Here is a 24,587-nt window from a genome sequence, read left to right as displayed (position 1 = left end):
TCTGGAAGAGCTTTCCTGGTTTGCATATATCTGAGGGTAGGTGTAGCATTACAACCATTATATTATGTTTCTCTGGAAAGTAACCTAGTTAGATATATATTTTCATTATGAAATAAGCCATTTGCTGCTGCAACCCAAAAGTTTTTAATGTGTCCCCTACCCTAGAATTATTTTTCTTAAAAAACTTACGCTTTGCTTCCACTTCAGCTTGTGATCTGGCTGCAAAATTAAAACATCAAGTTATTAGCTATATGATTTGTTTACTGATAGGCATATATAATTAAAATATAGGCTTGCAGAATATGTTAAATCCATTCATTTTAAATGCATCCTTATTGAAGCTTCCATTAATTTGCCATGAAGTTCTCTCACATTATGACAACAGGATTTTGACCTTACAGTAGGGAAAGCTTCAGATATGCTGAAATGTACAACACACATGGTTCAAGTTAAAGTCTATTACTATCTTCCTCACTATTTTCCTCCGCCTCTAAGTTATATATAAGCTGCAATTTAAAAATTGTGCTTTGTAACCCCAAGTGCAAGCCATTTGGCCCATCATATAAAAAAATGCTATCCCACTTTCCAGCTTTCATTCCATAGCCCTGTAGGTTATGACATATCGAGTGCAAATCCATGTTTTTTTTTTAAATGTAATGTGGATTTCTGTCTCTACCAACATTTCAGGCTTGAGCTCCAGATCCCACCATCCTCTAGGTGAAACAATTCGCTTTAACTCTCCTCTAATTCTTCCATCAATTACTTCAATCCCTTTGTCAAGAAAAACAGGTCCGTCAAATCCACTAAACACAGGCCACCTTTAATTTTATCTATCTAAATAAATAGCCCCTCAGCCTCGTGTTCCAAGAAAACAATCCAAGTCTATCAACATTTTCACAGTTAAAATTTTCCAGTCCTGGCAATATTTCCATAAATCTCATCTATACTCTCTCTAGTATAATCACATCCTTCCTGTAATGCACCAGAGCTGTTTGCAATCCCTGAACTATGGCCTACCTAGTGCTTTATACCGCTTTGGCATAATTCACTTGCTCTTATTTTTTCCACAGCTAATAAAGAAATGTATCCTGAATGCTACCTCAACTACCTTTTCTCTATCTGTCCTGCTGCCTTGAGGGATCTGTGAACATGCACTCTCCTTTACACTGCCTAATCATAGTGGTTTCCCAATTTTCCCTGATATTACATCCTTAAAAACATATTGTAGCATTTTCCTTACTACCGATGTCAGGCTTCCTGGTCTATAGTTTTGTGCTTTCTCTCTTCTTCCTTTCTTGAGCAGCCAGGCTACATTTTCTACCTTTCAAATCATGGGGGGTGTTCTAGAAACTAGGAAATTTCAGAAGATCAAAACCATTGCATCCAACATCTCTCTGCAGGCACCTCTTTTAAAACTCCAAGAGACCATCAGGTCCCAGGGATTTTCCAGCTTTTAATCACGTTCATTCTTCCAGTACGTTTCCTCTATGAATAACAATTACTTAAACTCCTCACTTTGGTGACATCAACGTCAAGCAGCCCATCAATATTCACTGCCCAAAGCACATGAAGATTGGCCACTCTGGCCAATACTGGAGGGCACTAGTTAAACTGAACAGAGTGTGAAATTCTCTACCATAAATCATTGAAATTGAATGCATAAATTCTTTAAGGGAAGAATTATATGGTTGAAAAAGGGGAAATATTAAAGGTATAAGAGTAAGCAAGAGTGGGATTAGATTGTGGTCCATGGAGAAACACAATGGCCTTCTAGTAACAATTATTCATGTAGGGTCCTAACCTGTGGCCAAAGCAGAGTCTGAACTTGCTCTCGCTTCATTTTCACACAATTGAGCAAACACCACCAGAGTCCCTGGTATGAGGACATTGATATCAGCAGTGCCACTGATGGGATTAGCTAAAAGCAGAGATTACGAACTGAATTTGGGAACCTCCTGTCCAATACACTTCAATACTACACCCTGGGGAGGACTATATACTTCCTGTATCTTATATTAAACATTAGTTATATTCAAAAATAAAAAGTCATTGTGCTAATTCAGCAGAACAGAGTTTGCATGCAAAGTTCACTAAGTTATTTATTCTTTCATGGGATGTGGGTGTTACTGGCAAGGCTAGCTTTTGTTGCCCTTCTGTAACTGCCCCGAACTGCCTAACTGTCCTTGTAGAATGGTTTGCTAGGCCATTTTAGACGGCAATTAAGAGTCAACCACATTGCTGTGGGCCTGGAATCACATTTAGGGCAGATCAGGTAAGCATGCCTTCTGATGGGATTAGCTAAAAGCAGAGATTACGAACTGAATTTGGGAACCTCCTGTCCAATACACTTCAATACTACACCCCGGGGAGGACTATATACCTCCTGTATCTCATATTAAACATTAGTTATATTTAAAAATACAAAGTCATTGTGCTAGAGTCAACCACATTGCTGTGGGCCTGGAATCACATTTAGGGCAGATCAGGTAAGCATTTCTTCCCTAAAGGACATTAGTGAACCAGGTGGATTTTTGCGACAATTGATGGTAGTTTCATGGTTGCCATTACTGACCAGCTTTATATTCCAGATTTATTTATTGAAACCAATATGTGCCATTGTTGCATCATTGAAAATATGATCTTTATGAGTACATTCATGATTTTACCATGCCTAAGATGCTGTTGAAATCTTCGAGGCCATCCGCTCAGAAATCTACAAATTCCACCAGCTGTCATGGTGGGATTCAAAACCATCTCCCCACAGCATTAGTCTGTATTACTAGTCCAGTGACGTTATCACTAGATCACCATCTCCCCCAATAAATGGCTTCAAATTTCACTCAGCCTTTTCCTCTCCCGATGGTGATCATCAAATTAAAAGCCGTACACATTTATTAACTATTAACAACAAATGGCTTGTGCAGCCAACCATTACTCGCAAGCATCAAGGTTATGCCTGGGGTCCCTGGTTTAAATTGTGGACTTCCAACTATTCAAATTATTAATCACCACATTCTGGGCAATCAGCTAATACAAAGAACAAGGCTGAGGGGGTGGGGTGAGGAGAGAAAAAAAAATGATTAAGTATCAGAGGGTAGAGTCTCTGCCTAGTTACTGGAAGCAATTGCTGACATAGAATTCAGCAATGGACTGGACACAAGTAATTCACTAAACCATTAACCTATAGGGGGGTACCAGGCCACATTCAAAGTTGAGAATACAATATAGAAAGAGGAAGGAAGGAAGTTGGGGAGGGGGGTGCACAGATGGAAAGATGTGGATGTGGGGAAAACTTACCTAAATATTTAGCTAAAAAGAAAACAAAACACAGCAATCACTTGACCTGTCTGCATCCATGAATGCTCGGCAACATGTGTAACTACATCTCATAAGTGACACCTTTATTAGTGAAACTGATTTACTACTTCTTTCATCTTCTATGTCAAAACTTTGCACCCATTTTATACTGCAAACGTTAACATTTAAAGGCACCAGTCATGCCTTTTAAAATGCTTACCAAGTATTGATCCCAAATTTGCATCGATTTTGATTTCAAATATTTGTAATGTGAAATATCCCACCAGCAAAAACACGACAACAGCCACTGCAAACTTTACTGAACCTGAAAGAGGAAAGAAAGAAAAGCACATCAATTTGAGACTGTTTCAGAATCCTGAAGCAATATACAACCAAATTCATTAAAATAGAAAGTTTTCAATATTTTCAATGATGCTGCAGTGGCATACATGATCTTTATGAATACATTCGTGATTTTGCCATGTTTAAGATGCTGTTGAAATCGTCTTAAGGCCACCCGCTCAGAAATCTACAAATAATAGCGACAGATCCAGAAGAAACTCCCGTGCACCGTTGTTCACAAGCACAGGAAGTGACTGCTGGAATTAAATGAAGTGCAGAGCTCAGGGAGCACTGACAACCAGAACATTGAGTGCAATGGGACACAAATCCCTCTCAGCTCCACTGAAAACAAACTAATTTTCAGATTCAATTTCATTCTCTTATATTGGCATTAAACTCAGCTTTGCTCTTGTGGGTTTAGATACCACAGAAATTTGGCATTTTAAGTAACAGATTTTTAAGAAATATTTGACTGCAACACTATTTTCAATCATGTCAACTGTACCCAGATACCAGGACCACCAATACTGCCATACCTGAAGGGCCACAATCAACACACAACACAAACAAATCCCAAGTTCCTAACTGGCAGGAGTATCAGAACGATTCCCAATTCCAAATTACAGAAGCCCCACAGCTAAACCAAAACATATCTATTCCAATTTACGTGCTGCCTACAATATTCCTGAACTGTCTGGACTACTATATATAAATTAAATAGCATAATAAAAAATTTTTAAACAATTTTTACTGAATAATGACAACCACAAGAAAACCTGATTTAAAAACATCCCAGAGTATGTAACAAAAATGCAATGCAACTTAATTACCTTAAATCAATTAAAGATATAGTAGCATTGTTAAAAGTGTAATACTAAGATCTCTGTTCCTCTAAAGGATTGTATCCTCTGACTTACTGAGAGCAGTAGGCCACAGGAGGCTGCCAATATCGTAAAAATTATGCACTATTCCAGTCACAATTAAAGGCAAATTTATTCTAAACAAAGTAAACACCCTCTGCTTTATTAGCTTAAGGGAAAATTTTACTTTGTGAATTTAGCAAATAGAAGTAAACATCAAATAGCAAAAACATGAACTTACTTAAAGACAAACAACTCAACAGCAGCCAAATTCCTGGTATTAAGATCAATTCAAAGAGGAAAGTCACACAAAAAAAAAAAATCAACCTGTACAGTAAAACTTAAAATGCCCAAAGGTTGAAATGTCCAGCACCTCATTCCATAAGAACTACAGAATTACAACTATTTTTACCTGCTCCCCCCCAACGCATGACTCCCCAGCATCGCACTACCACTTGCCCTGTCAGCTTTGCCAGCTCGACCCACTGCTGCATCACATAACTTCAACAATGCATGCTTACTCTTCCCATCTGTTATTCTACTACTCACTTACTTCCCATCGATTATAAGATTCTTCTTCTAATCCTACTAAGCTCCTGACTTGCCGCCATTTCATCTATACTCCATTTCAATAACCACATGTGCCGGTCAGCACTGTTGAGCTGTCCTGTTTACTTTCCTTTCAACTAAAGCTTTTCCGCTCTGGTATCATTCAGTCTGCTCCTTGGTCACATGCTCTCCTTTACTTAAAATTGAAGTTTGTTACAATGCAATCTCATTGTCTCCATTACGACACATCTTAAAACACTTTGCAAACAAAAGAAAATAAGGAGATGCCAGAAGCACATTCTCCAATCTGCTGCCCTTCAGCACCTGAAGCTCGGTAACAGCAGCAAAACCAAATGTTCAGAGAAAATCCCCAGAAAAGATACCTCAAAATTAAACACTCTCTCCACACTCAAGTTCAATCAAATAAAAATAACCAACAATACAGTGCCTCAGCGACATTCATTACTTCAAACTAATGCAAAATAATCAATAAATACTCAGATGCTTGTGTCTACTTGGCTTACACACAAGACCTCAAACTCAGTCATTCATTTAACAAATTGAATTAAAGCTTACACCCCTGAACATTACATTTCTCAAATAACTGATTTCCAAACTTTTATTTCTCATTTGCAAATATTAGTTTGTGCATGTTCTGGTTTTTGCTTCAATTTATTTCAATTAATTCTTCTAATATTCAGAAATGTATTTGCAATACCAAATAATTCCCCAAAAGCATTTCGTTTCCAAATATCACCCTTTAAATTTTGTTTCCTTTTACTCACGCAGTTAAAATTTTCCATAGCTTAATCTTTATAATTTTTTGTCTGCAAACTAACCCTCATCCTAGTCATCTGCTCAAAAAGAGAGACATAGCATCATATCGTGTGTCAGCCTGGAATCACTCACCAGAGCAACAAGCTAAACGCAGAAACTTAACCTATGCTACTCACATCAACTCCGCCCACCCTCCCCACAAGATCCATTAACAATTAACTTTTAGGTCACTTATGTAGGTAAACACATCAAGGTCCTGTAAACCATGTTCAAAATGACCAGTTAATTTCTATTGGTAGTGTTTGTTGAGCAATTAACATTGAATAGATCTCCAGAAGAACTTTGTCAAATAGTGCCATGACTACCTGAATAGCCAGGCACTCTTTAGTTTAATATTTCATCCAAACAATAACACCTCTGATAATGCACCAATTATTTGGTTCTCACTGACCTGCCAGCCTAGGTAACTTGCTCAAGTCCTGAAATAATTTTTAAACCTATGTCCTTCTGACTTTGAGTGGGAATACTGCTACTAAACCAAGATGACAGATTAATGAGAAGTAGTACCTGTAAGCAAGTAATAACCCTATACGTCGTGAGGCCTGTTAGATTCCTTGGTCCGAGATTCAAGACAGGTACAGTGGGTCACCAACATTGAAGGAAAGCCATGACTCTGGCTTGTGGCTCTTGGCGGCGATGCACTGAGTACAGTTCGCCCCGGTTGACAAAAACATTAGGAATACAGGGAAGGGGAAGGTGCAGCAGTGCTCATTTCCCTTGACTGAGGTAACAATGAAGGCTCCAGCTAGGCGAGTTACAACACTCGCCCCGGAACGATGAGCAACCTCCCCAGCCTGACCCAGAGGCGGTTGCAATGCTCTGCCAACAAAGGGAATGCACCCAGCAAATGGCTGTGTCTGCAAGGGAGGTGGTCGTAACAGAGAAGATCCACCGAGCCCCAACACAACCAACCATAGCTACTGAGTTGTTAGATTGACTGCCATCCTTCACTTTCATTACCCTGGAGTACCACAGGGGAGTGTCCTAAGGTCAATCATCCTCAACTTCTTCAATGATCTTCCCTGCATCATAAATTCAGAAGTGGGGATATTTGCTGAGATAAAAACAAAAAAACTGCGGATGCTGGAAATCCAAAGCAAAAACAGAATTACCTGGAAAAACTCAGCAGGTCTGGCAGCATCGGCAGAGAAGAAAAGAGTTGACGTTTCGAGTCCTCATGACCCTTCGACAGAACTTGAGTTCGAGTCCAAGAAAGAGTTGAAATATAAGCTGGTTTAAGGTGTGTGTGTGGGGGGGGCGGAGAGATAGAGAGAGAGAGGTTGGGTGGGGGGGGTTGTGGTTGTAGGGACAAACAAGCAGTGATAGAAGCAGATCATCAAAAGATGTCAACGACAATAGTACAATAGAACACATAGGTGTTAAAGTTAAAGTTGGTGATATTATCTAAACAAATGTGCTAATTAAGAATGGATGGTAGGGCACTCAAGGTATAGCTCTAGTGGGGTTTTTTTTTTAATTTTTTTTTAAATAATGGAAATAGGTGGGAAAAGGAAAATCTTTATAATTTATTGGAGAAAAAAAAAAGGAAGGGGGAAACAGAAAGGGGGTGGGGATGGGGGAGGGAGCTCACGACCTAAAGTTGTTGAATTCAATATTCAGTCCGGAAGGCTGTAAAGTCCCTAGTCGGAAGGTGAGGTGTTGTTCCTCCAGTTTGCGTTGGGCTGAGGATTGCACAGGGCCATTCGCAATCCTCAGGTACTGAAGCAATCCATGTCTGCACTCAGCGAGAGCTCGACCACATTCAGGCTTGGGCTGATAAGAAACAAGTAACATTCGTGCTGAATGCTGAAACCAAAGATTCCTGAAACTGCCCCTATTCCCAACAGTCCAGCCCCCTGCACAGGACATTATGTGGGAGGAAGGGACAGTATTGCTTCGTTTAAATCACTGAATTTCCCATCTGCTGGAAGGAGCGCCGTGGGGAAGGAATACGTAATTTTGAGAGAGTTGGGAACATTGTCCAAAATAATTACTACAGTAAATGTCCAATTTATATTTACCTTCTTATTACTGTTGCCTGTGAACATCATGAGAAATCTTAGACTGCATTATTGTTAGTTTAATTTGTCAAAAATAATGAACTATTTTACACTGAAAAACAGGCCTGAAATTCAAACACAAAGAGTTGAACATACTATATGATTAGGATTCTGAAGGCTTTGCATAGAACATTGGAAAATTAAAGGATAAAATATGAAACAACAATTTTTCAACCTTACATTTAAATGCAGTTTTTTGCTACTACTAGAATCTTGCTTTCTAGCCATTCTTATGAAAGCAGAACTTTTAGGAAAGCGGGGCCAATATTATCTTAAAATGCTAAGCTTGGAAAAATCTCTCAATTAACAGATGTTGCTTCTCTGAGGTGGTTTAAAGACAGGCAGAAGCTAATCCCAAATTTCAAACTGGACCAATGTATGTTAACCAGGTTCCAAAGATACCTGGAACTAATTTTTTATAACCGGTTCACCCAACGTGGACATCACTGGCAAGGTTAGCATTTATTGCACATCCCTAATTGCCCAAGGGTGGTGGTGAGGCACCGCCTTTAATTGCTGTGTGATGCAAGTCCACCCGGTGTTTTTAGGCAGGGGTTTAAATACAATACATTCTCAGTTGTTTACAACGTATAAAGTAAGAAGGATGAGAGAGACTTTAAAATATTGATCCTTGATTTCATGCCTCACCCCTCTCTGTCTCTGTAATCTCCTCAAAGCTGTTGTGGTATAAAGTGGGAATCCTAAAATTCGAGTAAAACAATACTACACGTAGACTAGCACCATAAGTTACACATTCTTTAAGCTCATTTAATCTTATTTCTGTACCTGGTAAAAAAATAAAAATACTGTTAGGAGAGTAACTATTAGTCTGCATTTTGCAAAAAACGAGTCCAATGTTCAGCCTCTTCTCTCATTTTATTTGTCCTACTTTTCTCTGCTTCCCAATCATTTTTTAAATGCTTCATTCCATTTCTGAGTACCAAGATACACTAAAGAAGAAATTTGTGAGGCTCTGACAATCATCATAAAGTTGTTATTGGACACTGATGTATCAGCAATCAACAAAACAAAGATTCACGAGAAGGCTGCCTTGAATGAGGAAATAACAAACACAAAAGAAAGTCTTGTAAAAAGTCATGAACAGATGGGATGGAGTAGCTAGGCTATTTCAAGTTTTTGAAGAGACACAAATTTCAGATGAAATGCAAGACATTTAGGACAGAGAGAAGGATAAATCTGTCTTTTTATACAGGTGGTTTTGAGCACTATCAGAGTGAGTAATTAGAGACCATGTCAACTTTCAAGAACAGATTAGATAGGTGGTTAAAGGAAAGGTAAATAAAGGGATTTTGGAACAGGCAGGCATGCCCTTGTGTGAAGGGTAAACTACAACATAGGCTGGTTGTGTCAAATGTCCCATTTCCATGTTGTAATTTTTATGTAACATGTAGTCATAACAATAGAATGTAATTCACAGGCGTTATGATCAAACTATTATGCTTTGATCAGTTGAATAATGTATCAGTTTCTTGTCTCAAGACAGATGCTTGAGTACTGGAGACAGTGCAGAGAAGAATCACAAGAATGATCCCCGGTGTTAAAAGGTCAGAGCTATAATGAAATACTGAAAAGACTTAAATCTTATCAGCCTAGTAAAAGGGCATTTAAGAAATGATCTTATAGTTTCACAAAATAGTTAAGGGAATGAAGAAGATAAACCTGGACGATAGTAGTTAATTAGTAACAGTAGGACAGAGGGACATAAATGCAAATGAGCAATAGGCAATTTGTTGTGTGGAGCAGTGAAGGTGAGAACTTTAAAAGTGATTAAAGCAATCCTGTCTAATGAGGTTGTGGGACTTAGGAATGGATGTTTGGGGTGGGTGGCCTTCCTCACGCTAAATCTGTGAGCAATCAGACACAACTAAGTGGCTTTCTAGGCCGTTCCAGAGGGCAGTTAAGTGACACATTGCTGTAGGTGTGGAGTCACAACTAGACCAGACACAGTGAGGACAGCAGATTCCTTCCTTAAAGGACAATAGTGAAGTAGTGGCACAGTGATAGTGTTCCTACCTCTGGGCCAGGAGTTCCAGGATCAAGTCCTACTTCAGGACCTGATGTCCACAGGTCTGTTCATAATGTGGCCAGATAGGTCGATTATTAGCCTGTAAATCCTTCCAGTATGCCTTAAGGCAGGTGGTAAGAGTGGGAGTGTTTCTTGGTCAGCCATACTGCAGAAGGCAACAGCAAATCACTGCCAAGCATAATCATAGACCAACCCAGTGGAAGTCCATGGCTGCCAACACCCTCGTAGGGAATGCACCCAAAGGAAGGAGGAGTGAAACAGGTGTGCCTTTACAACAATTCTGTAGTTTTGTGGTCACCACTAGTGATACAAGCTTTTTATTGCATATTTATTTAATTAGCTGAATTAACTGGGATTTGAATTTGCGTCTCTGGAACATCTGTCTAGACGTCTGGATTACTAGTTCTTTAACATAACCACTATGCTGCCATTCCCTATGATGCTGCAGTGATGGGTTACTTGCAATTAGGAACTGGGGTCAGTGACCAAGCAGACATCCTTTTGTTCTGTTCATTCATGGGATGTGGGCTTTACTGGCTAGGCCAGCATTATTGTTTATCCCGAGTTCCCCTTGAGAAGATGGTGGTGAACTGCCTTCTTGACCACTGCAATCCATGTGGTGTAGGTACACGCACAGTGCTGTTAGGGAGGGAGTTCCAAGGTTTTGACCCAGCGGCAGTGAAAGGAACAGCGATATATTTCCGAGTCAGGATGGTGAGTGGCTTGAAGGGGAATGTCCTGGTGGTGGTGTTCCCATCTATCTGCTGCCCTTGTCCTTCTAGATGGTAGTGGTCACGGGTTTGGAAGATGCTGTCGAAGGAGCCTTGGTGAATTCATGCACTGCATCTTGTGGATGTACACACTGCTGTTACTGTGCGTCGATGGTGGAGGGAGTGAATGCTTATGGATGTGGTGCCACTCAAGGGGGCTGCTTTGTCCTGGACAGTGTCAAGCTTCTTGAGTGTTGTGGGAGCTGCACTCATCCAGGCAAGTTGGGACCATTCGATCACACTCCTGGCATGTGCCTTGTGCTTTGTTGATGCTGGACAGGCTTTGGGGAGTCAGGAGGTGAGTTATTCACCACAAGATTCCTAGCCTCTGACCCTGATCTTCTACCCACAGTAGTTATATGGCTAGTCCAGTTCAGTTTCTCGTCAATGGTAACCTCCAGTTCATAGTGGGGGGGGCTCAGTGATGGTAATGCCATTGAAAGGTCAAGGGGTGATGGTTAGATTCTCTCTTGTTAGAGATGGTTATTGCCTGGCACTTGTGTGGCGGGAATGTTACTTGCGACTTGTCAGTCCAAGCCTGGATATCATCCGGTCTTGCTGCATTTGGACATGGGCTGCTTCAGTATCTGAGGAGTCATGAATGATGAACATTGTGCAATCATCAGCGAACATCCCCACTTCTGACCTTATGATAGAAGACAGATCATTTCTTTCTGGAAGCAGCTGAAGATGGTTGAGCCAAGGACACTACCCTGGGGAACTCCTGTAGTGACGTCCTGCAGCTGAGATGCCTGACCTCCGACAACCAAAACCATCTTCCTTTGTGCTAGGTATGACTCCAACCAGTGGAGAGTTTTCCCCGATTCCCATTGACTCCAGTTTTGCTGGGGCTCCTTGAAGCAAAACCCGGTTAAATGCAGCCTTGATGTCAAGGGCAGTCACTCCACCTCACTTCGGGAGCTCAGCCCTTTTGTCCATGTTTGAACCAAGGCTGTAATGAAGTCAGGAGCTGAGAGGGCCTGGCAGCACCCAAACTGGACATCAGTGAGCAGGTTAATGCTAAGCAAGTGCCACTCGATAGCACTGTTGATAGCCTTCCATTACTTTACTGATGATCGAGAGTAGACTTGGAACTGAATCACTATTCCTTCAGTGTTACTGAGCCAAAAGCCTGGAACTCCCTTCCTGACAGCATCGTGGGGGTACCTATATCATGTGGACTGCACTGGGACAGTATTTGGTTGGGTTGGATTTGCCCTGCTTTATGTGTACAGGACTTACCTGGGCAATTTCCCACATTTCCTGGTAGCTGCCAGTGCTGTAGCTGCATTGGAACAGCTTGGCTAGGGGCGCAGCAAATTCTTAGGCACAAATCTCCAGCACTATTGTCAGAATATTGTCAGGGCCCGTAGCCCCATGAAAGAGCAAAGCAGAACAAGACTCCTGGGAAGACAGTGTCTCATTTGGCTTTGTTTTTGTTTGTTTTGACCTTCCACAGAAGCTTGAAATCATTTCGCACCAAAGCTAAACATGTATTAACACAACCAAAATCACGAGTCAAAACTTGGAGGTAGTTTTCTCTTTATGCTTTTCTGGGATGTGATATTGCTGGCAAGACCAGCATTTATTGCCCATCCCCATTTGCCTTGGAGAAGATGGTGGTGGGCTGCCTTCTTGAACCAATGCAGTCCACATGATATAGGTACCCCCACGATGCTGTCAGGAAGGGAGTTCCAGGCTTTTGGCTCAGTAACACTGAAGGAATAGTGATTCAGTTCCAAGTCAGGATGGTGTGTGTCTTGGAGGGGAACACCATTACCTGCAAATGCCCACGTATTGCTACTCTTGTCGCTCTAGGTGGTTGAGGTCATGGATTTGGAAGGTGCGGTCAAAGAAGGCTTGGCAAGTTGCTGCAGTCAATCTTGTATACGGTATACAAATCCAATGTTTATCTTCAATGATGTCAAGCTTCAACGTTGTTGGAGCTGCACTCAGCCAGGGAAGTGGAGAGTATTCCATTTCATTCCTGACTTGTGTCCAGTAGATAGTGGACAGGCTTTAGGGAGTCAGGAGGTGAGTTACTTGACACAGAATTCCCAACCTCTGACCTGCACTTGTAATCATGTATTTATATGGCCAACCCAGTTAAGTTTCTGGACAATGGTAACCCCATGATGTTGATGGTGGGGGAGTCAATGTCAAGGGGAGATGGCTAGATTCCCTTTTGTTAGGAGATGGTCATTGCCTGACATTTGTGTGGCACAAATGTTACTTGTGACTTATCAGCCCAAGTCTGAATGTTGTCCAGGTCTTGCAGTAAGTGGGAAAGAACTGTTTCAGTATCTGAGGAGTTGCAAATAAGATACCATTAGAAATAGGAGTAGGTCATTCATTGAACCTGCTCCCCCATTCAATAAGATGGCTGATCTGATTGAGGCCTTATCTCTACTTTCCTGTCTACCCCCATAACCCTAGACTCCCTTATAGATCAAGAATCTGTCTAATCTAACCTTGAAAATATTAAATGACCCAGTCTCCAGTGCTCTCTGTGGAAGAGAAGTCCAAAGACTAACTACCCTCTGAGACACAAAATTCCTCATCTGGAACTGAATACTTTGCAATCATAAGCAAACATCTCCACTTCTGACCTTATGATGAAGGGAAGGTCGTTGATGAAGAAGATCAAAAGCAGCTGAAGATTGTTGGGCCTAGGACACTCCCCTGAGGAATTCCTGCAGCAATGTTCTGGGGGTTGAGATGATTGGTCTCCACCGTACTTTGTGCTCGGTACAATTCCAACTAGTGGAGAGTTTCCCCCTGGATTTCCATTGGCTCAATTTTGCTGGGGATCTCTGATGTCATACTCAGTGAAGGCCAGTGACTCATACCACTGGAATTCAGTAACTTACCAAACATGGGAAAACAGAATACTCTAAATACCTCATTAACTTTGGCCAGATTATATATCCAAACCACTGCACATCTTCTCATTTCAATTAATGGACTTCGCTGATTTTGTTTGTTTTAGTTTTCAATATCTGTAGCTCTATCTTTTAATTTTTATACATTTTGCAGTATTGTTAAATCGACAAAGCTGCATTTTTTTCAAGATACTTGATTGCATTTACATAATCTAAATTAAAATCGGTGCCCATTATTTTTCTTCCCCTTCAAACCTACGATGGATTACAGCATTTTCGTTTCAAAATATTTATATTTTGGGCATTTTGAAAGGAAGTAAATGAGAGGAAAAGAAAGCTTCATCTTAGAAAGGGGATTAAGTGAAGTTTCACATATCAAGAGCGTAACATCACAAATCAAAACATTCTCAATATTACTTCCCCTTCACCAGGAGTAACAGTAACTGAACTGCAATAGAAGTATTTTGAGATTAACCTTGATTTGTTAAGCATTAACTTCTATGCTGATTGAAATAGATTTTGATTAAAGTTAAAAAATCCACCTTTTCAAGATATATACACAAATTGTTTGTGACTCGAGCATTTCAAATTGTAAAATCCTTAGCTGGGCTTTGTAAACTATTCATTTGTTCCAATCCTTCTACAGTGAAATATCACTGCAAAAAGTCAAGTCCATCTGAATTTGAAATGAGGAAGGGATGTTCTCTACATTCAAGGTAGTTAATAACAGTTCCACATAATATTCGTATGCATATATGGTAATGCAGTAGTGTGAACAGTTCAAAACTTAACGGAACTGTCACTTTGATTATCAATACATTGGGTTTTGATCTCATCTCTTTCTAATGCTCAAATAGTTGCTGCCCATTTCCATCTAGGCTGTATAAGCCTTCATATACAACTTGGTACCAACTTTTTGAACTTAACTCAAACAGATGAAGTAGTACAGGAAGTTCTCACTTAAAGTCATTAATTGGCTCCTGGAAAATATGACGTTATGCAAAACAATACATCTTGAGGCTCACAACTCCCTCCCAAGGCTGCATACTCCACCTTACCTGAGACCCAGCTCTCACAGGCTTAACATGGGAGTTATGCAGGAACGTTCAGGCATATGACAATGTTAACATGAAACAGCAGCAATGCAATGCGAATACAGGGTTGTGATTGGACAGTGACATTAATGCAAAACAACGTTGTTTGGGACGACTTTAAGGGAGGACTTCTTGTTCTCCACTTATAAAAAGTCTATATGTTAAAGCAAGAAGTATTTATTCTAGTTTTGAAACAGTTTATATTATTCTAGTCTACCAAAACTATATCCCTTGAGTGGATTAATCGAGTATTTTAATTGGATCATTAGGGTGGGATAAGACCAATAATATGTACCCTAAAAGCTGACTGGGCTCATTTTCAATTTGAGTGCAAATTTACAACAATTTGTTCTCTTCAAAAAAATAAGTACAAAGATATCAAATGCTTATGGTGATGCCTGCAGTCAGCCAACAGGAACCCCATCTCTTCTTCCGAGGGTTGTTGCCAGGATAGTAGAATGTATTTTATTTTCATACAGGCCGGTCATTCATTCAGGAATCTTAATAACTTTCCAACAACAATGGTACCATTTAGCAGCTTGGCGGGGTGCAGAGAAGCTACCTATAAGTTCATTCAATTTTTCAAATTTTCCAAGTGTTACCTTGATTATTTATTGCATTTGAGGGGAAGGATCAGTGTTGGGGTTTGGGATACGCTTACAACTATGGAATCGTTTGACAGCAAGTGTCCCTAAAAGCAATACAATGGCAGTGTAAAACTCCTCTTTGTGCTAATAATGCATCTTTCGCACACTTAAAGTGCACCCACAAACCAGGTTGACATTTTAAATATTTCCCACAGCTATCATCTGTACAACATATGTACTGCAGGTAACCAACTTAAAACAAATCTGTGTACTGACTGGGTGGTTCTATGGCATTCCAAATTTAATTCCAAACAGTTGTCTTGTTGTGCAATATTGCCACAATGCAAAGCCAATGCTAATAAGTAAATGTTTTTCAATATATCTGATCCTTGGTTATAACGTACCTGATAGTCTCATAATTCCAACTTTAATTTTATGATGTATCTGTCAGTTCAAACAGCTTTTCCTATAAGGAAAAAAAACGCAAAGTTGATTCCAATAATACAAATTGCTTTATAAGAAATAAATCAGAATATTGACGGCTTAAAATATGATTCCAATGGAACTGTTGTGAATCTACAGATGTTTACTATTCCGTGGTGCAAGGTGTATTAAAATTGAAAAATCTAAATAAAAGGGAAAAAAACCTGAAAAACAAGCCCTAACCAAGGCTGAGAAAAGTCAAACAGAAAGTGATTAGACAATAAAAAGGGTAGTTTTAAAAAGTTATAATGGGAGGGGAGTTCCATAGTTTGAAGGAATGAAATGATGCATTAAGTCTCATATCTTACACAGTGAGTTGCCAATCAGGATTGATGTGAAACTGCAAAAGCTGAAAAAAGTGTATGCTCAAAAACAGCCATCTATTAGCTTCAGCAACCCGGGATTAGGCGGGGGTACAATACAAATCAGAGCTCCCATAACTGATTACCATCAATTTTTGCTTGGATTATGTGTATACAGAATTTAATTACTTTGGAATAAAAACAGAAAATGCTGGAAAAACGCAGCAGGTCTGGCAGCATCTATGGAGTGGGAAAAACAAGAGTTAACGTTTCGAGCCTGTTTGATTCTTCTTCAGAGCGTTCCTATTTGGACTTGCCAGCACAAAGCAAGCTTATGGATACTCAACTGAATGTAACCTTGCATGTTAATAGACACATTTACAAAAGCAAAATACTGGAAATCTGAAATAAAAACAGAAAATGCTAGAAATACTCAGCAGGTCTAGCAGCATTCTGTGAAGAGAGAGAAACTGAGTTTACGTTTCATGTCAATGAAAGGTTATAAACCTGAAATGTTAACACTGTTCCTCTCTCCATAGATGCTGCCTGACCTGCTGAATATTTCAATTTATGTTTTTAAATGTCAAACACATTGCTGCCTACTGCTCTTCCATGGTTATCAACCCTCTGTAACATAATTCCTCCATATCTTTGCTATGCAGATGAAGTACCAACATTGTTGAATGGACATTATGTTAAAACCACATTGCAAATTCACTTTGTTCTATTCACAAGCAGCATGGCTCTTTTCAATACACCCAACGTGGTTAAACTTTCCTGATTCCTTTGATTCTCACCAACAGTGATGTGAAGAGTGGAGAGCAGTTTCTCCTATAAATCATATCACCTCTAGCCTACAGACGGTCTACCAAGTATCAACTGAGCACATAGACTCCAAAAAACTGGACTGGGTCTTTGTCCCTATTCATCTATGGGACAACATATGTCCTTTTGGACAAAAACAAACCATGTTCCATATAAGTTTTAGATATTAACATTGCAGCTAACATACATTGAGGCTGATCTAACACGCATTGAGGAAAAATGGAACTGCTATAACTTAGAAATACAGGCAAGAATTTTAATGCATACACATGGCCAAGGCAAAATGGATAAGATTTATCAGTAGAGAGACTGGGAAAACATACAAACAGACGAAATAGGAGAAGTAGACCATTAAGCCCCTCGAGCCTGCTCCACCACTCAATAAGATCATGGCTGATCATCTCGTGTTTTGAATTCCACATTCCCATCTATTCCCAATGATCTTTGATTCTCTTGTCTCACAAGAATCTATTTACTTCCACCTTAAAGATATTCAATGATCCCGCCTCCACCATCTTCTGAGAAAGTGCATTCCAAAGTCGCACAATCCTCAATAAAAAAATCACCTCATCTCTATCCTAAAAGGGCAACCCCTAATTTTAAAACAGAGACCCCTAGTTCTGGACTCACCCACAAGAGGAAACATCTTTTCAACATCCTCCTTGTCAATAATGTTCAAGATCTTATGTACTTTAATTAAGTCCCTCCTCACTCTTCTAAACTCCAGTGGAAATAAGCCAGTCTGACTAACCTTTCACCTTAAAAAAACCTGTTCATTCCAGGTATCAATCTAGTAAATCTCCTCTGAACTGCCTCCAACGCATTTATATTCTTCCTTAAACAAGGAGACCAAAACTGCACACAATATTCAAGATGTGGTCTCACCAACACCCTGTACAACTGAAGCATAACATCCTTACTTTTATGTTAAATTCCTCTCATAATAAAGGATAGCATTCCATTAGCCTTCTTAATTACTTGCTGTACCTGCATGCTAACCTTTTGTGATTCATGCACTGGAACATAACCTCTGCACCTTGGGATTCTGCAGCCGTTCTCTGTTTAAGCAATACTCTGCTTTTGTATTCCTCCTTTCAAAGTGAACAACTTCTCATTTTCCCACATTATACTCCATATGCCATATTTTTGCCCACTCCCTTAACCTATCTACATTCGTCATGTCACAACATACTTTCCTACCTATTTTTGTGTCATCTGCAAATTTAGCTCTCATGCCTTCACTCTCCTCATCCAAATCATCGATATAAATTTAAAATGTTGGGGCCCCACACAGATCCCTGCTGGACTCCACTCGTCACATTCTGCCAATCAGAAAAAGACCCATTTATACATACTGTTTTGTGCCAGCCAGCCAATCCTCTATCCATGTTAACAGATTACCTCCTATACCAAGGGCTTTCATTTTCCGCAATAACCTCTGATGTGGCACCTGGTCAAATGCCTTCTAGAAATCCCAGTACAGAATGTCTACAGGCTCCCCTTTATCCACTGTGCATGTTGCTTCTTCAAAGGACTCCAATAAATTGGTTAAACATGATTGCCCTTTCACAAAACCATGCTGACTCTTCCTGATTACCTTGGGTTTCTCTAAGTGCCCAGCCATAATGATCGATTCTAACACCTTCCCCACGACAGACGTCAAGCTAACTGGCCTCTACTTTCTGGTATTCTGCCTCCCTCCCTTCTTGAACAGAGGGATTATATTCGCTACTTTCCAGTCTGATGGAGCCATTCCGGAATCAAGGGAATTTTGGAAAATTAACACCAATGCATCTACTACCTCATTAGCCAATTCTTTTAAGACTGTAGGATGAAGTCCATCAGGACTCAGAGATTGTCAGCCCACATCTCCATCAGTTTGCTCAGTATCGCTTTCCTCGTGATTGTAATTTCACCAAGTTCTGCTCTCCCTTCCTCCTCCTGATTTACAGCTATTACTGGAAAGCTTTTTGTATCCCCTATAGTGAAGACAGAAGCAAAGTATTTGTTCATTTCATCTACCATTTCCTTACTATCTACTATTAACTTCCCATTTTCACTTTCTAGAGGACCAACATGCATTTTACTTACTCTTTTCCTTTTTAAATACCTGTAGAAACTCTTGCTATCCATTTCGACATTTTGAGCTAGCTTCCTCATATTCGAGTTTCTTGCTCCTGATTAACCTTTCAGTCATTGCCCACCTTGCTTTATGTTCTGACCAATCATCTGACCTGCAACTCATCTTTGCATGGTTGGATGCTTTTTCCTTAAGTTTGCAGCTTGCCTTAACTTCTTTAGTTAACTACTGGATGGTGGTTCCTCCTTTTAGGATTTTTCTTTACAGTAAGAATATACTTATTCTGAGTATTCTGAAATATTCCCTTAAACGTGTGCCACTGTTTCTCTATTGATCAATCTCCTAGCCTGATAGCTCAGTTCACTTCAGCTAGCCCACATAGTTGCCCTAATTTAGGTTTAAAATACTAGTTTTAGACCTACTCTTCCCCCTTTCAAACTGGATGTAAAATTCAATCATATTGTGGAGTTGCTGCCAGCAGTGTCCTCACTGTGAGGTCATTAATTAATCCTTCATATTACACGATACCAAATCTAATATAATCTGCTCTCTGGTTGGCTCCAGAATGTGCTGCTCTAAGAAACTCTCTCGAAAGCATTCCAGGAACTCCTCATCCATGCTACCACTTCCAAGTTAATTTTTCCAATACTTATGTAGGTTAAAATCACCCATGATTATTGCTGTCCCTTTATCACAAGCACCCAATGTTTCTTCTTGTATACTTTGTCCTAAATTGTGGTTAGGGTTAGGGGGCCTATAGACCACTCCCGCTAGTGATTTGTTTCCCTCTAGTGTTCCTCATCTCCACCCAAACCAATTCTGTATCCTGATCTCCAGAACCATGGTCATCTCTAACTATTGCTTGCATGCCAAGCTTTATCAACAATACTACCCCTCCACCTTTACCCTTTACCTAGCTTCTTATTCTTCTTGAATGTCATATACTCCTCAATATTCAGGGTCAAATCTTTGTCACCCTGCAGTCACATCTCCGTACTGGCTATTGGATCATATTTATTTATTTCAATGTACAGTATTAATTCATTTACTTTGTTATGAATGATACACATTCAGATACAGAGCCTTTAGTTTTGTCTTTTTGTTATCTTTGTAACATCTAGTATTGACCATTATCTCTCTGATCCTTCCTGCTATTTTATGACTCTCATTTTCCATGTTATTATTATGGTCTCCAGCATTAAATCTACCCCTTGATTTGCCACATCTACCCAAGTTTGATAACACACCCCCTCGCTTACTTTAAAGGCCTCTTTACTTCCCTAGTTATTCAATTTTCAAGAACACTTGTCCCACCATGGTTCAGGTATAGACCATCCCAATGGTAGAGCCTCCACTTTCCCCAGTATTGGTGCCAGTGTCTCATGTGCCAGAATCACTTCTCCTACACCAGTCTTTGAGCCATGCATTCACCTCTCTAATCTTATTTTCCCTATACCAATTTGCACATGGCTCAGGTAATAATCCAGAGATTATTACCCTTGAGATCCTGCTACTTAATTTGGTACCTAGCTTCTCATGTTGACTACACAGAACCACTTTCTTTGCCCTGCTTATGTCATTGGTACCTACATGGACCACAACAACTGGATCCCATCACCGCCTCCCACTGCAAGTTCCTCGCCAACCCTGAACATATATGCCGAATCCTGGCACCAGACAGACAACACAGCCTTCTGGACCCTTGCTCTTTGCTGCAGAGATGTCAATCCCCCTCACTATACTGTCCCCTATCACTACATTCCTGTTAGCCCCACCCGCTTGAGCGGCTTCCTGTACCCTGGCGCCATGGCCAGCCTGCTCATCCACCTTGCAGACCTCATTTTCATCTGCACCGGTGAGAGTACTTGTTTGACAATTGCAAAGTCTGAGATGGTGGTATGCCTCCACTCTTGTCTGCTCGGTCCCATTACCTGCCTCATTCACGGTCATATCCTCCTGTCCCTCGCTGCTGACCAAAACAGATGATGATCTTATTCTAAGAGGCATGACCGTCTTCTGGAACAAAGTGTCCAGGTATTTCTCCCCCTCCCATATGTTGTGCAGTATCTGCAGTTCAGCTTCCAGATCAATAATCCTGATCTGGAATTCCTCCAGCTGCCTACACTTTCTGCAAATATGTTTGTCCTGGATTGACTTGGCGTACAGAAGTTCCACAATCCACAGCTGCAACATAAACCTGCCCTCCCATTGTTACTTATGTTATCTAGTTAACTTAATTTAAGTACTCTCTTAAATAACTTAGAATAATTGCTATATATACCACACCTCTTCCCCCCCCCACCATGCATCAAATTCCCACATGAACCTAATCTGCTACTCAGTCTCCGTCTCACTCCAGCTATTCGCCTTTGAGCAGAGAAGTTTAAGATGAGATTTAATAGAACTGTTTAAAAATCATGAGTGAATTTGATCAGATTAAATAAAAAGGAAATGTTTTCTGTGGCAGAAGAGAAGCCAAAGCAATAAGAAGAATTCTTTTTATATGTGCAATATTGCAAGTTGCAATGTACTACCAGGAAGGCTGCCAGGGGCAGATTAATAGTAAATTTCAAAAGGGAATTAGCTAAATACTTCAAGGGAAAAAAAGAACAAGGCTACGTGGAAAAAGTAGTGGAGAAGGCCCAACTGGACAGCTCTACCAAAGAGATGGTACAGGCGGGTTGGGCTAAATGATGACTTCATGCATTGTATTTTTGCATGAGTCTAAAATATTCCTATGGTTGTCTAGCTAAATAGAACCTTTTATGAGTTAAAGAATAAGAACAGGTTAAGCTGATTATAAACAAGCCTAGCAAAGAATGAATCAATATTATATTCAATGATGCTTATACCTACGATTGTGAAACCACAGGAAATATTGCAGGCAAACTTAGTTTCTGAATAGGAAAATTATTAAAGGAAAATAAATGTTTCGAAGCACCAAAAAATGTCTGTATACAGCATGGATAAACAAGGAGCCTAGTAGCAGCTGCAGTTTTGTAATGTAACTAAGCATAAGGACTCCGGGGTGTGCATAATGGTCCCCACAATAGTCACAGATATGGTGGGCAACTGCAGGAGGCCAGGGAGATGGTCATGCCCTTCATTCTTTTTAAATTCTACAGGCCTTACCTTCGCCTCTTTAAATGCTACTGGCCTGGCTGTGGTCTCTAACTTTTATGGGTTCCAACATGACCCTGTTTTTTTTTTAAAAACTGCTGCGCTCCGGAAAGTCCCCTGCCTTTACTTCAATTTCCCTAATCCTTATGGGAACTATCAACCCTGTAGGATATTCGGGGCTTCTGCAGCTATCTTCAGCTGAACAGAGTTTTGCTGGTTCCCTTTCGTTTCCCCGAGTCTCTGTGGACTGTATTTGACCCTCTGGGTATCTCATACCCCAAATTATTTTGCAACAATAGGTCCACTCCCACTATGGGTAAACCCCGCACAACCCTGACCATCATTCCACCAGTGACCCACTTACTCTGCAGGCAAATTTTTATAGTGGGACCTTTAAGTGTGAGCCAATAAGACCTTTTACTAGCACTGTGGTGTTTGCTCTGCTTTCAGGCAGCAGCTCAGCAGCCTTTGCTGCAAACAGTGTTTGAAACTAGTTGTTTCTTTTCTTGGAGCTTGTGATACAAAAGGGGTCAAGCAAGAAGCCTAGGTAAGTATTTTATTGACATCCTCTCATTCAAATCCGAGCTTGGTACTTTCAAGGCTATGGTCACTTCTGACTGCAGATCTTCCTGTTGTTTTTTAGTGAACCAACAGCTCTCATTTGAGTGTCCAGGCCTGCTACACTGGAACCAAACAGGGCATGGTCTTGCTGATTTATTTTTAAAGCTCATTCTTTTTGTTGCATCTCTGACTCTGGAAATCCTGTGCTCCACAATGAGTGTTTTAAGGCTGCATTGGAAAGTTTTTAAACTTCTCTAGCAGAACTATTTCTCTCAGATCTTTGTAGGTGAGGTCAAAAACTAACTTCTTAACTCTCGTGAATTCCAGCAAAGTCTGTGGGGCCTTTTTCCATGGGCTGGGGAATTGTTGGTGGTAAGCCTCTGGTATAAGTTCATAGGCACCGAGAGTAGACTTTGTCTGATCCTAAATGACAGAGCTCTCAGCAGGCAGCATGGAATAAACCTCACGGGCCTTTCCTACTAGCTGGCCATGTATTAAGAGCGCCCAAAACTCTTCTAGTCATTGTTATTGAGCTGCCACTTTCTCAAAGGCTGTGATGAAAATTTCAACGTCCTCGTCTTCAAATTTAGGGACAAATCGGGAATACTTTAAGAAATCAAAGCTTGTCTCTGTGCTAAGGGTATTTAAATTACGAGTAGGTAAAGTCAAGGATAATCTGTCTCAGTTCTCAACCTTTCTGTGCCTGTAACTCTCCCTCAAACTTTTCTAGCTGGAAAGCATGCTCGCTCTCTTCTCTTGGAATTCCCTTTTCTCCTAGGCCTCCCTTTCTTTATTGTTTTCCTGGAATTCTAACTCTAGCCTCTGCTCCACTCAGCAGATTTTGGCTAGGCTAACCTGGTCTGTTTCAGGTCCTAAATCTTCTACCTGTTCTGAATCTGGAGTGAGGCCAAGATACTCAGCCAGAATTTTTAGTACCTCGGGCTTCTGAACTTTATTACATACATTAAGTTTTACCTGCTTATCTATGGCTTTTAGCTGTTCTATATTTAGGGATGCTAATTTTGGCCATGTCCTCCTCTTGAATAAAGGATTTTAAGTCAAAAGCAGCCATCTTACTTTCTATTGTTAGTGTTCACAAAGCTTACTGAAAACCCATTTGTGTTTCTGGTTCACATTTTGACAATATTACTTTCCCCTCGACTTCCAATTCCCCAGAAGTCAGATTTGGCTCATTCGCACTAGGTTTTATCCATGATTGCAACCCCCAATTTTGTCATGGACAGAATGTGTGTGTTCCTTTTTATTGCCTATGATCAGTAAACTTGTATGCAAGGGTTTATGTTTTCTCGTTTTTTTTGAGAGTTTTAAAACAAAAGGTGGTAATTTACACCCCGGATGTTTAATGTGCAATACCTCACTCACTCGTCTCACACACATACAAAGTTTAGATACAGATGAAGGTAAAGCAATACAGTAACAACTTATAATTATCTCAGTCTTTGTTGTGGTAAGCCTGTAGTTTCTTAGATGAAGCTGATGCTTTAGCTAAAGTGAAGGTCTTGTAAAGCAGAGGATTCTCAATAAACTGCAAGGCTTCTTGCAGCTGAATTTTCAGGAAGTTGGTTCTCAGGTGATCTTGAAGTTGGAACAGATTGGAGAAAGTCCTTCTCCATTTTCAAGGTATTGTTTTTTTCACCCTGGCTGCTTGGATAACTTACAGCAGGTTCAATAGCTTTCCGTAAAATTCTGTCTGCAAGCAGCTTCTTGTTGAACTTTTGAAATAGACATCAAAATGGTTTCTCATCATGTTATTTGCAAAAGTTCAAAGTCCTTTTTCCAAAGCAAGGTGGTGTGTTGATTACACATCCTGTGTTGTTGACACCTTGAGCGCTTGAGACAGCCAGTGTCTGTGTGTTTGAATGACCCATTC

At 40.3% G+C, this 24,587-nt stretch overlaps 1 protein-coding gene across 5 annotated transcripts in view; it reads right to left on the bottom strand.

Moving 5' to 3' along the window:
* The window catches only part of fam3c (FAM3 metabolism regulating signaling molecule C), a 60,992-nt gene that overhangs the window by 15,741 nt on the left and 20,664 nt on the right, over nucleotides 1-24,587 (bottom strand). For 3 of the 5 annotated variants that reach the window (XM_041215878.1, XM_041215879.1, XM_041215880.1), the window contains 4 exons: nucleotides 15,730-15,791; nucleotides 3,518-3,622; nucleotides 3,298-3,309; nucleotides 190-219 (listed from right to left, as the gene is read on the bottom strand). In XM_041215878.1, coding sequence (XP_041071812.1) covers nucleotides 190-219; nucleotides 3,298-3,309; nucleotides 3,518-3,622; nucleotides 15,730-15,742 — 160 coding nt within the window. In that variant the 5' untranslated portion in view covers nucleotides 15,743-15,791. The remainder of the gene's footprint in view (nucleotides 1-189; nucleotides 220-3,297; nucleotides 3,310-3,517; nucleotides 3,623-15,729; nucleotides 15,792-24,587) is intronic. The other 2 variants (XM_041215881.1, XM_041215882.1) reach the window with 1 other exon arrangement.

The sequence above is a fragment of the Carcharodon carcharias genome, chromosome 21, assembly GCF_017639515.1.
Source record: "Carcharodon carcharias isolate sCarCar2 chromosome 21, sCarCar2.pri, whole genome shotgun sequence".
Taxonomy (NCBI): domain Eukaryota; kingdom Metazoa; phylum Chordata; class Chondrichthyes; order Lamniformes; family Lamnidae; genus Carcharodon; species Carcharodon carcharias.
This window is presented reverse-complemented; position numbering and strand designations above follow the sequence as displayed.